The 13,248-nt window shown below is 40.1% G+C and overlaps 1 protein-coding gene across 8 annotated transcripts in view; it reads right to left on the bottom strand.

Moving 5' to 3' along the window:
• Nucleotides 1-13,248, bottom strand: part of IKZF1 (IKAROS family zinc finger 1) — a 106,409-nt gene that overhangs the window by 20,234 nt on the left and 72,927 nt on the right. For 6 of the 8 annotated variants that reach the window (XM_027878968.1, XM_027878970.1, XM_027878975.1 and 3 more), the window contains one exon: nt 777-836. The exons of 1 other annotated variant lie outside the window; for it this stretch is intronic. In XM_027878968.1, coding sequence (XP_027734769.1) covers nt 777-836 — 60 coding nt within the window. Of the gene's footprint in view, nt 1-776; nt 837-2,904; nt 2,959-13,248 lie in introns of all 8 variants that reach the window. One more of the 8 variants, XM_027878976.1, reaches the window with a different exon arrangement.

Raw genomic sequence — 13,248 nt, 5'->3', positions numbered from 1 at the left:
CCCCTACATGTCCCAGGAGGACTGCATGGATGCGGCTGACAAGAGTATCTGACTCAAAATCTTCCTGGTAAACAGAAGCCTAAAGGTGTTCACATTTCTGAATACTGCTTGACTGGATACCTTTTAAAAAGTCTACCAATCTAGGCATTTTAATGATTTTTCACACACTGCATTTTTAATAGAAATCATATGCAAGACAGAATAAGCGCATATCATAATAAACAGTTTTCCCTTAAAATGTGTGTCATAAAAGGGGAATAATTTAGCCATATGGGAAAAAAAAAATCAATGACCAAACAGTGATTTACAAAGATGGCATAACTGGCTAAAGAGAAGTGATTCTACAAATTTAGTGGACTACAACCCCACGCTGCTGTTTTCACCATGGTATACAGAAGCAATAGAATTATTTGGCTTGAGCATGTTACAAGATTTTCCATAATTAACCACCAATTTTCCCCTTTTAATAATAAAAAATAATAAAAATAATATAATATAATATAATGTAATATTAACAACTAATAAATTTACATATTTATGCAAAACAATTATAAGCTCCTTGCCTGCCAGGGATTTGGAGAAGGTGGCTTTTGAAGTAGATTTTCTGTTAAGTTAAAACAAAATACATGTGAGCAAAGCCAAAAGATCAGACTACTTAAGCTCTTTGGTAGTACATGCAGTACATTATTCAGAAGTGAAATGACACAAGCAAAAGTTATAAAAATAGGAACTAGATGGAAATGCTCTGTAGTGAGCTGAGTTTGCAGTATACTTACTGGAAAAAGATTTGGGAATTATTGCATGAAAGTCCCTAAAGCCTTCCGCCCCGTATGCAGCTGCAATAAAGAAGGCAAACAAAAGGCTGGTTTGTGGTACTGCTAGCAGTAAATATAAAAGAAGATGGCATTATTGCTATCAGATAAATACCTAGGAAAAAGGCAGAGCTACCATCACAGAAGCAACATAAGTAGTTTACGATGAAGGAGGAACATTAGCAGGACAGCTGGCAGGGGAATCCTGACTTGTCTAGAACAATTCCCATTTGTGAAAATGCCCTTTTCTTCCAAAGCAGCCAACAAGTTTTATCATGTTTTCTAAATGCATGTCTCTTGGGTATTCCCCTGGCTAGCAGATTAACTCCTGCTGAAGTCAAGAGAAACTTTTTCTCGTGTCTCAAAAGGGTCAGTGCAGGTCCCTACAGTGCAGCTTCCTCAGAATTTGTTTTGCCAATATGCCCATTCTTATACATTCTTGTTTCTAGTCTCTGCCATTATAAAAAGTGAAACCAAGTTCCTTTCTTCTCATGCCTGCTGGTCTTATGCAATGGAAGAAGAGGGAGTGCAATTTTACATATATATATACTTTTGTGTATATTGACATATATTTTGTTTGTATTTCTAAGGTTTGTCTTCACAATGTATCTACAAAAAAAGTAGTTGCACAAATATAATATACCCTGCATATTGTGTGCAGCCACGAGCAAATTAACATGCCACTGGGCACACTGATGCAGGTAGCGATGGAGTTCATTACTAACCAATGATAGGGATATTGATCCAGTCAATCTCCTCTACAGCTCTCTGCAGCTGTGCCACTGGGCTGCTGCAGCCATAGTGCTCAGTGGATGTCCCCACACAGACCAAGCTGGGTATCCAGGATGCCTTACAAGTGCATCCGTTTGGCAGGGCAGCTCATGGCACGAGCTCAGTTCAGGTGCAGAGTGCACTTTGCCAGCGGGAGCTGATGGACAGTGAGGCCACCCGACACACCCTGTGTCCTCACAGAAATCTTACAGGTCTAATTAACAAACAAAATATCTCCATGTTCTAACTTAACACTTCTTGCAAACCTGCCTGGTATATGAAAACTAGTGAAATGAGCTCCACCGATGCAGGAGATACAATAGGAGGGAGAAATTATGTCAATAGAAATACTAAGGACTTTTATTAAATCTGAATAAGAAATGGGAAGGCAGAGTATACTTTCTTTTTCTTTTTTCCTTTTTTTTTTTTTTTCTTTTCTGGGGACTTACACTGGAAATAAAAATCAACAGTGTTTTCTGCTTCTTTTGTGGGAGGGATTCCTGTCCCTCCATTGTCACTGCGGGTAGGTACAAAGATGTGAAAAATACCTGTGAAGCATATTTTTTAGATGCACTGATCAACAACATACTCAGCATTTGTACAGGTTTCTCAAACAGTTACTCAATACAGTCTTTGTAGAAATTATTTCTTTGCACATCTGCGCCCATATACACACACATGAAGACATTAATTAGCTCTATAATAAATCATGGTAATAATTTCTCATTGGATCTTCTAACACCATTAAGACATTACTCATTAATTAATTTACTTCAGTTTGGTTTGAGGTGACCTTAAAAGGTTCTGGATTTTACTCTCTTTGTACACATTATTACAATTCACAGGAGTTTAATACAAACCCACTTTTCTGTGCAAGGAGTGTGGAGTGCTTTGGTGTTGCTGAACAGCTCTCCCCCACTCCTTTTTCACCCACCAGAGCGTGGATAAGTACCCAAAAGCAGGGCACTCTTATGCTCTATGGTATTTACTGGAAACTTTGCTCAGGATTTTCTAAAGAGCATTTGAAATTTATGTTAAAAAGACTGTTCTACATTCTATGGCTAAAGGTGGTTTATGCAAGTCTTAGGAAAAAAGTGCTATGTCAAAGGGGGGAAAGGGGAGGATGATACAATTTATCACTGAAGAGCAGCGTAGCTGGCTCCACACCAGACTCAGGCTAGGACAATCAGGAAGGCAGGATGATATGAGAGGAGACAGTCACACTTCCCTGGAAAGAGTTGAGCAATATGGAGAGGGAAGGGAGGTGTTTTGCAATGAGTGAAAAAGCCAATAGTGAGGAGAAAGAAGAAACCAAACAGACCTCCTGGAAAACTGGACGTAGAGGGTGGCTTTCGAAGGACAGAGAAATAGGCAGCTGGAAAAAAGAGGCATGTGAAGAATTAGTAATTTGTTTTCAGTCTGTTGCCAATTTACCTTCTCTTCCAGCTATGGGACTCCCTTTCAGATGTGAAATCCATTCAGTTTTGTGATACTTTAGCAGCGGCATAGGTCTAAGTACCTGGGCCAAAATTCCAATTGGAAAGGGGCATTCCTGTCCCAAGTCATATTCTTCTCCAGTGAGATTTTTAAAGAGAAAAGAGCGTTAAGACCTGGCTATCAAAGAAATTTAGAGAGTAACAGAGAAAGAGAAATCACACTGAAGCTTCTGTGGCATTTAAACAATAGAGAGTTCCCTTACTCCCTTTGATTTTTAATGGGATTTGACCCCTTATCCTAATAGGTACTTAGCTGTATCTTGTGGCATGTATCTTTCTTTAAGAACTTATCCCTTAGCCTTCCTTTTAAAATAACCCAGATAATCCAGTTCTGGCTCTACGCAATGTCTTGCTTGTACTTAGTAGCCAACAGCAGAGAAAGATCTCTCTTCAACTTGCTGCAAACAGTTTGGGTGCATGTAATTTTTTGTTTGAATGGCCCACTTGACAAGCCAGAAGTATTTTGTTGATGTTAGTTGATGTTTAAATGGTAGCTTTAAAACCCAGCAAGAATTCTTATGAAGGCACTTTAACTATTCAAGCAGCAATCATACCTGACTGATACAGACAGTACAGTATCACTGTTACAGTGAGAAAAAACTTTAAACACCATCTTTCTAATAAATGATAAAAAATGTTGCTAAAAAGGCAGAATACGATGAAAAAAAGCTTATCAGGCCAAAATAGCACACCAACATGTGTCAACAAATGCAGAGAGGATCTCTTCTTGTTTACAGGTACAAAACTCAGAAAACAGAATATTGCCAGCAAATCCACTTGTTATTTCTGATATAAGACATTAACAGCTATTCGGGTTTGTTACAGTGTACCTAAAGTCTAACACTTGGCTATGAACCTGCAATTCAAACCCCCTCCCTTCCTTTTTTACATCATGTCATTTACTGTGGTATCAGCTCTGTTTTCACCACACAAGAGTGCTGCAAGTGGAGGATGCCATTCCCAGAAATGCAAGTTGTTTGTCCACAGAATACTTAAGGACTCATTATTCACCAGCCAGACTTGACAAAAACAAACCAATTTCTTTAACTTAAATTATGTTTTCATTAATAGTATCTTTCCCTTATGAGCTTTTGAAGGGACATCAAGAATCATGTTCATATGAAAAAGGACAACGAAAGGTCTGGGCAGAGGAACCATAATTAGTTATGCAGTGGCTTCAGCCTTTCTTCAGCATAATTCAGAAAACACAACAGAACATAGATGGGACTGAACAAACTAATTGGTTTGAGAAAAAGCAGACACCGAGGTGCTCTTAAAAATTATTTTTTTGCACTCTCCTTTCTACAAATAGCACTGTATTGCCCTATTAATCAAGCATTTGTGCTGCCTCTCTGTGTAAAATGCTGAAAGATAAAGACATTTTTAAAGGGTAACAAAAATAACAGGAAGAAGAGTAGTAGCAGGAACTGCTGGGACACACCTGCAGGTAGAGCAGACTGGTGCTAACGGATAAGGAGATCCTCCCCGTAAGGTCCATGCTGCTTCCTTTGACTCCAAGTGCCAATCAGCTCTTGGCAGCCAATTTCTTCCCTACTCTAATTTTGGCTTTCAATCAAATGTATATTATTCCAGAGACACAGGCGTACATAGATAAGCTATCTCCCATAGGACAACTGGTGTGAGGAGCTCCACCCATGCCATCACCCACGACTGCTATTTCTCCCTGCTGCTGCTTGTGGGGAGGTGTCCACCCAGTGTGCCAGCACCACCGCCTGTCGGCATGCACAGCTCGTTCTCAGCAGTAAGGAGCAGGGAACTGTGCTTCACTGCATTGCAAAGCATATCAACATGTTTTTTCCAGGGGCTGAAGTGAGATTGAACTGTTCAGAATGCAAACAAGTGAACAAAGCAACCAACAGAGTATGTTCTCTGGGTACAAAAAGTGACTTCTGCTTCATTGTGCAGACTCCCAGTAGGCTCCCAACCTGCAGGAATCCTCTAAAGCACCAGTAAAGACAGACAGAAAGACAGATTCAAAGATAGATTCAAGTAATGCCCTCAAATACACTTATATACTTGAAGCTAGGTGCCTTTTATATATCTTTCTAAATTTGTGTTTCAGCAGGAAATGATCTGTAACCAAGCCAAGGAGATGATCCAGTTCATATTTCTTGTCTTTATTGTGCTACTTTCTGGCACATTTTGTACTGGATTCAAGTTGTTTTTCCAAAGGACTGATAACTACCTGGCTGCTTGATGTTCATCATCTGAACTACAAGTAAAACTAAGTTTTAAAGGCAAGAGAAAGAGCATTATCAAGAAATACCATGTTGAACCTGTTTTTCAAGTTCCACATGGATGTGTAACCCATGGTTCCTCTACTGGAAGTTCTCTGAATCTTTTACTGGCTGCGTGATGGAGAAGCTAAGGGAACTGCTGAAGGCTTGCTGGTAACAGACTTTATTGACAATTTTCTGCTTTGAGAAGTAAGCTGGAAAGATTTTCAAACCGGAGAGAAAAATTTGCTAACAAGTGATGGTAGGAACAATGATTCTCATCCTTAAAGTCTTTGTATGTTCTGCTTCTATCAGTTTTTTTTAACATGGGAATTAAAGGATGAGGAAGTAGCAAAAGGGCTGTTAGCAGAAAATTTTTAAAAAAGTAAAGTAACCTTAAGTAACAACGGACAACACTGAGAAAAAACACTACCATATATGAAAACATTCTCATCTCACACAGGTGTATGTGTGTGAATACTCTTGCTTTACTTGCTTTACTTGCTGAGACTAGAACCTCTGAAGCTGCATTCTCCAGCAATGCTCTTTCCCACACAGCAACAGTTACCCAAGAACAACAGAGCCTCAGATATATGATATTCTAAAATTTTAAGGCATCTCCCTTCTCTAATCCTTCCACAAATCATGCTTTAGTGAAATTCATGTGTGTTAACCAGTCCTCAACTTATGCAACAAAATTCTATCTAAAAGCACTCACACGTGGCAGCTGCAAGGACATAGGGGGAAGTGAGCACCTGCAAAGAATAGTGTTTTGGAGAAGAGGAATGACTCTGTTGAGATTCAACAGGCAGACCAAAGAAGCTCCTCAAAGATGGGAGAGACAGCCAGGCTTTTCCATGAATCCGTGCTGTCACGGCTGGAAATTGTCCTCACCTGGGCATTACTGTGGGGATCCCTAAACAAGGCAAAGGGCTTAAAAAAAAATACAGAAACTCAATTAAAAAACAGCAACACACTTAAGGTGATCATTACGAATAAATTATGTGAACTGTAGTTAGAAGGGGAATTTCCACCTTGCCTGATCAAGAGAAAAAGCCTGTGAAATTTACACACAGAGACGATATTGGTCAGGCCTGTACCAGCTGAAGGCAACAGTTGTTACCCTGCAGAAGAAAACTACCACGTGGGATCAATGAAGTCCCCTTGGTTGTGTGATTCGGGGAAAGTCAAGGAGAAGAACTGTTTTGCCTATTGCTTCAGAGCACCTACATTTGCCCCGCCCTGAACGCAAAGTTAGCCCTTCCATGCAAACCTTACTCTTTTCATGTGCCAGCTCAGTGAGCTGCTTGTGCGTCTTTAATTTCATCGCTGGAGTGTCTCAGGAACAGGCCCTTGCAAGTCCATCCATACTAACTAACGTGCTGTGCCTTTGTTATCGGGGAAACAGACACAGGGACTTTTCCAGGGACCATTTAGGTACCATGAAGATGCCTTGGGTGACATTTTACACAAATGTCCATAGTTCCTCAGCTGTCAAAGGGTTAGTAGATCTAAAATTAGACAAAGGAGTTGTGTTCAGGTTTGGAAAGGTGCCTTTGGATGCCGTGCCAAGGCTGTGCACTGTCAGTCTTCTCTTTTTAGAAGAGCTGAGAAGTTGAAATGCAGAAGAACTTAGCCATTTCAGCACTTGAGAGGGAATACACTATGAAAATTTTATTATCTTGACTACTCTGACAACAAATTGCTGAGCAGAGTCTTCTGTGTCCCCCTCATCAGACACAGGGGAAAAAACCCTAGGGATACTGGGTATTTTAGAATTTATTTTAGAGTAAATCAAATATAGTCATCACTTTATGAGTGATAGAGTAGATTTTCTCCCTCAGGACTGTGCAAACAAGATGAAGCTGAGGTACAGAGCCTGTTTTAGGTCTGTTAACCCTGAATGCCCCGTTATTTTTCTAGATGCTATTGAAGATTTTTCTTTTTGTGTTGTAGAAATATTATCAGAAGGTTTTGCAATGCAAAATGCTGTTACTTGATTACAGTGTGCTCAACAGTGCAGGGAAAGGAAATCCTAATGTAGAGATTCTGGGGCAGAGGCAAAAATTGCTCTACATGAGTCTCAAAGTAATTCTCTGAATGTGGACATACCTTGTAGATCCTGAGGAGAAAGATTTCAGGACAAAATTAATTCTTTCCCACCACGTATTACAGATAATGTTTTGCTACAGGGACCTGGAGTCCCCCTCAGGCAATCAGTCCTCTTGTGTTGAAATGGCAAGAAACCCCAAACGGTGCTAGCAGACTCTCAAGCACTCAGAGATCTGGATCATTCTGAAAGTCTCCAAACTCAGTTTAGTATACATTTTTAAGAGACTTCTTGTCTTTCCTCATTTTTGACTATTTTTCATGCTTGCTGTTTTCTTGTTATTACCTCAGGAAAAACAAGCACAACTTACCTTTCCCAAACAGAATCCAACCTTAGCCATACGAGTGCTATGAGAAGTTATCCCTGACATCGGATGCCTCTACTGTGAGGCATCGAACAGTTGCAAGGTGAATAGTGTTGTACTGGGTTTTGGAACACAATGCTAAGAGAAAAAAACAGATTTCACCAGCTTTCTGCAAAAGCTGACTCAAAAATATTGAGAGAATATTGAAAAAAGTGTTCAGTTTCTCAGAAAGATGTGAAGAAAAATATGACAGGAACAGCATCCTGCCTGAACTAGCTCTGCTCTGCAAGCTAGGAACACCTCAACTGTGTTGTGAAACTACTGAATTTAGGAGTCCCTATTCCTGTCCTGAAGTGTATGTCCAAAACCAGAAAGGAACTATGCTGCTGAAGAGAACTCTAAGCTGAAGTTTGGTCGAGTTTCTGGTGCAGGTATCGTGTGCCTCCAGAGGAGAAAGACCAATATGGTAATCCACTCAGGTGCAGCTTCCTCAAACTCTGAACAGTTCCTCAGCAATGTCTGAGGCTGGTGAGTGTAAAAGGTGTTTAAAAATTACTTTACCTCTCTCTGGAATGAATAATCTGATATTTGAAACTCACTGGAAACACAGTCCACTAAGATCACAATCTTTAGACAGTCACAATCACCATGGTAGGTATCACTCACTATCTTACATCAAAATGCAACCATTTTCTTAGCATGGATAGATCAACAAAGCATCCAAGTCAACATGTTGCTGGCAGAGCTTAAGGGAAGGGCTTTCAAAATAATGGTTGTTGAACTGAATGGTCTCCAATAGCATCAGTGGAATAAATTGTTACAAGGAGCCCAAAACTGACTATTATGAAAGTGAAAAACCTACATAACTCAGACCACAGAAATTCTTTCATCAAAGCATTTATTTCTAGATGAGGTATAGAAGAGAATAACCTAATAATAACTAGTGTTCAAATACTGCTTAAATTTCTCTAAACTCTTCCACTCATTACAATATGCCTACCAATTACTTTAACATAAATCTTTAACAGATTTCTACAATATCAACTAATATTTTGAGGCTCTCCAATTTCAGAAGCTAATAAAATTAGATTATAAGAAAACAGATCACCTCAGGAAATGCTGATCACTGAGAAATTAGACCACTGTCTCAAGCTCCATATCTAAATCCTGGGCATCCAGTCACCTCAGGAGCATCCCCTGTTTAGCATGCATGTGCATGCATTTGTTAGCTCCTCACAAACTCTGTTTGACACAACCTGTAAGATGATCAGTAGAGAAGTAGATAACAAAAAGGACATGTATTGCCATATTCTGATTTAAAATTTAGAGATGGTTCAGCCATCGTTTTTCCATCTGCAGCAGAGGGAGACTATGAAATCCTTGATCCACTGCAGCACCCCAAACACTGGAAGAAACTGTATGGCAGTGGAGAGCAATTCTGAAGTATCAAAATTATCTTGGAGCTTAAGTCTCCTTGATTTTTATTAATATTCTGATTTTTAAGACAACCTGAACTTCTCAGGGGGAGGGAGGAGTGGAGGAATAGCAAACCCACACCAAGAATGCTGTTGAACTTCAGTCCAATTGCAGCCATAGCTGAGAAACATCACAGCTTCCCCCTTGTCCAGCTTAACAGGAAACCTTTATCTACTGTTCCTCTAACTCCTTCCACTAACACACAGCAGTCTGGACATGTTACCCATTTCCTCCCAACCCACAGTTGTTTATCTCCTTAGCATCTGTCATGGCCTAGAAGTTTGGAGCAACTCTGACACCAGTTGCTCTGATGTAAGTTGTTGTTTTGAAGGGACAATACTATGAACTGTGTACAATACAGGTGTAGAGTCTGCTCATCTTTCATGTCTCTAAATGCAACTTCAGAAACACATCATGGCTATATCTTATCTTTCACAGTACTACTGTGGGAGACCCTTAGACTGGCACTGCCTGCATCTCTCTCCTTTGTGTTCAAGGACACAGTGATGGTTCAGTTTGGGATTATCTTTAACTGGAAAGCCATTATCTCAAGTTAGCGAGCTGGAAACTTTCTAATTTTTTTGTCATTTCTCTTCCCTATTTTTAAATCTCTCCCTTCCTTCACTCACTCCCCCCACTCCTGCCTCTCCACCCTGACCTGCTTTTTGGCACTCCTGGAGGTGAAACCAAAGAGCTGCAATTGTGACACTGCAGTTTGTGTGTCACATTGTAACATTTCCACATCCTCCTCACTCTGCTGTAAAAGTATCTTAAGAGGAAGAAGGGCAAATAATGAAATATAGGAAAGCAGGAAAAGAGGAAGCAGCCAAGAGACAGAAGCCCAACTGAAATGCTAAGAATTATGGAGAAGTGACAGAAAGGGAAGCACAGACCAGGAATTATACTTAGTGGCTTTTTTTTTTTTTTTAAATTAAAACTAAAAAAAAATAGAGAGACTTGGCCTCTGCAGTAATCTTCCAGATTACTATTCCTCTCTGATTTTCACCCAGTTGATGTGTATTCCCTTTCCCACCTACTTTAAAACAGTTACCAAACTGTCCTGCTCTATGTGAACCTGGGACTTCTCCAAACCTGAACTAACCACCAGCCCATTCCTTATCTTCAGATCAACCAAGAGGAAGGACTCCTCAAATAACTCTCTGAAAGAAAAGAGAGTAATCAAACATGAAGAAAAGGCTTCCAAATGCTTAGCCTCAGGGTGAGAAGGCAGATTAGGCAATGGTCTTTTTTGCTGGAGGCAGCCCTGGGGAACAGAGTGGTGGAAGAGTACAGAAGGAAATTTGCTAAAGCAGAGTAGGGATTGCCTAACTGGGCAATCCTGCCTGGCTGGCAGTGGATGGAGCAGACAGCTTAGGAAGTCCTTCCACTGAGATCATGTACTGTTCTGTCCCGCTTGTTCAGAATGAAACTTGGCTGGAGCAGAAGGCGTTTGAGATTCACATGAAAAATTTTCTCTTCTCCATTTGCAGGCAAAAGAGATACAAAGCAAAACACGAACCTCTTTAACAACAGAGTGGAAACACCAGCTTTTGACACTCTTCCATTTCTCGGGGAATTTTCATCAAGAATTTGTCTGATAAAGGGATGAGTAGAAAGTTCAAACTTGAGAAATGACCCTCTATAAATATCATAACACTAACAGTTATGCATCCCTTTTGAGTCAAGCTCCAGTTTTTATCTTATCTGGCGGCTAACTGAATTTTGTAGTTTCCCAGGGAGATAGTGGTGAAATCCTGCATGCAGATGAAGACAGGAGCGTTACACAAAGGTGCACTGCGGTATGTTTATTTTTTCATCACTTAATGAAAGCTATCTTGTTGGAAGAACACTCAAAACCATTTGTGGCTATTCCCCCACAAAGGAGGCTGTTAGGACGTGATAAGAAATGGGCATTAGTAAGGCTTCACTTTCTTTGAAATACTCTTGCACTGAGAATATCAACAGGTACGGTTATTTTCCCTACCATTTATCTGTGAATTAAAAAATATCTTCTGGGCCATGTGATCAGTGTTTAGTTCTTCAGCTAAAACGAATGTATTTTGGGATGTGTGGGACAGAGGAGAGGTGACACTACATGAGTAGGAAGGAGTTAGCAGTTTCCTCTCATGAATACCAACAGTCTCAGAGATGGAATGACTGTTGGAGACCACCATGTCCCACCCTACAGCTCTGACTGCTCTTCCACTTCCCTACAGATACAGCACCAATACCTCTAGTTTACAAGAGCAGAGTTTATACACAGCATCACTCTGCTAAGGACAGCCCGGTGATCAAACTGTGTAATACTCAGTACATGTATGTGAGGTGAACTATGTCCATTATGAAGGTTTTGTCTAGATTGTCATATCCTATCTGTTACAGAGATGGGCTAGTGTATATTTCAGGTTTGTGGGGCATTACCTGCCTTCTTCTGGCTTTACTAGTTCTGGTCTGGTTTTCACTTCAGTGGAACCCCTCTTGATGTAGTTCAGCATGTCAAAAGACAAAAACCAGCTGTGAAGAAGTTCAAGAAATAATGTTCTGTCAAATCAAATGAGTACTGTAAGAGAGAACTTAGATATGGATGTTCTCCACAGCAAATGGATGCAATTTTTCTATTTGACTTTGTATGAGAAATGTCAAAAGAGGCAGAAATATAATAACTTTCTATCAAGCCAGTCATAATGTTACTTAGTGTTAAACCAGAACAGTTGGAAACAGCTAAGCATTTGCCTCCACTGCAACTCTAGCCATAAGGAAGGGCACAAGAAGTTTGGTTAAGGAGCAATACCACAAGGGGAATTTTTTGCTGATGTAAACTTGGAAAAAAGAGAACATTAAATAGCAATGGAAATGGGTAATACTTGATCCAGTCCTATTCTCAGTTTCTAACCAATTATGGATAGTACTAATCCTTTAATAATTCTTGTTCTCACAAAGAGTAGCCTTCTGCTTCAGCCTACGGAGAATTTGATAACAAACAGAATTTTACGGCCACAAAGAGGGATAAGGCATTGGATGCAGACTGAGGAAATCTAGGTTTAATTCCTAGCTCAGCCACAGACTTCCTGTGTGGCCATGGGAAAGACGCTTAATCCATCATGTGCCCTTACTTCCTTATCTGCACATTTTTCAATTCTTTTTTAATGGGGACAAGACTTTTTTTTTTTTTTTCTTTTTTTTTTTGGGGGGGGGACCCAAAAGTCATTTTGTTGTTCAGAGTGATTTCTATATTTGGGTATTATATTCCTAAATATTGGGTGATTCCTATATTTGGCCTCTCAAGTGTCCCAACACATAAGGCTGAAATGTGTCCATGCACTGGTCACCCTCCTGGCCTGTGTCCCACAGAAGGTGACTAGGGACCACGGAGCAAGCAGCAGTTGTAGCTCCAAAAGGTTGTATCACTTCAGTATTTATGAAAATACTTACAAGAGGCTGTGATGTGTCCTACAGAATTATACAAAGGTAGAATTATTGTCCAGCCTTATAAACCTTGGTTACGCCCATAAAATCCTGGATATCAAATGCCTGGAACCCTCAGCCAGTTCTCCCTTATCCAGGATTGCTCAAGGTCTAAAGTAGACTTTTCTTCCTCAGACTAATGATGCAGAAGCAGAAAAGAAATGACCTTTTTCCTCAACTGGCCTTTTCCCATGCTACCACTGTTCACTGAAAAATGCAAAAATCCCAAAGGTAACTACCTCAAGGGAAAAAAAAAAGTGCATAAGGTATTTAATATCCAAAGCAGTTTTTAATTTCCCTCTACACTGAAGCTAGTATGGCATAAGTAGTAGTCTGAGAAAGAAGAAAGGGGCTCAGCCTGTGCCTTTTATGTGGGAAATGACCTAAAACTGAAAACTCTGTCATCTCCAGTTCAGCTGCATAGTGCTTCCCATACATGTTCAGTTACGAGGTGTGAAATGTCACTCTAAAACCAAATTGCTAGAGTGTTGGCTTTTTTTTTTTTTTTAAATCTTCACAACATCTCAGCATAAAGAAAAGCCTGGAGGAGAGTATGAATCTGAAACCCTGACATTTA

Source organism: Empidonax traillii, unplaced genomic scaffold, assembly GCF_003031625.1.
Source record: "Empidonax traillii isolate 1590-97213 ecotype Southwest subspecies unplaced genomic scaffold, ASM303162v1 scaffold48:size2401408, whole genome shotgun sequence".
Classification (NCBI taxonomy): Eukaryota; Metazoa; Chordata; class Aves; order Passeriformes; family Tyrannidae; genus Empidonax; species Empidonax traillii.
Note: the sequence above shows the minus strand (reverse complement) of the source record. Positions and strands in the feature narration are given on the sequence as shown.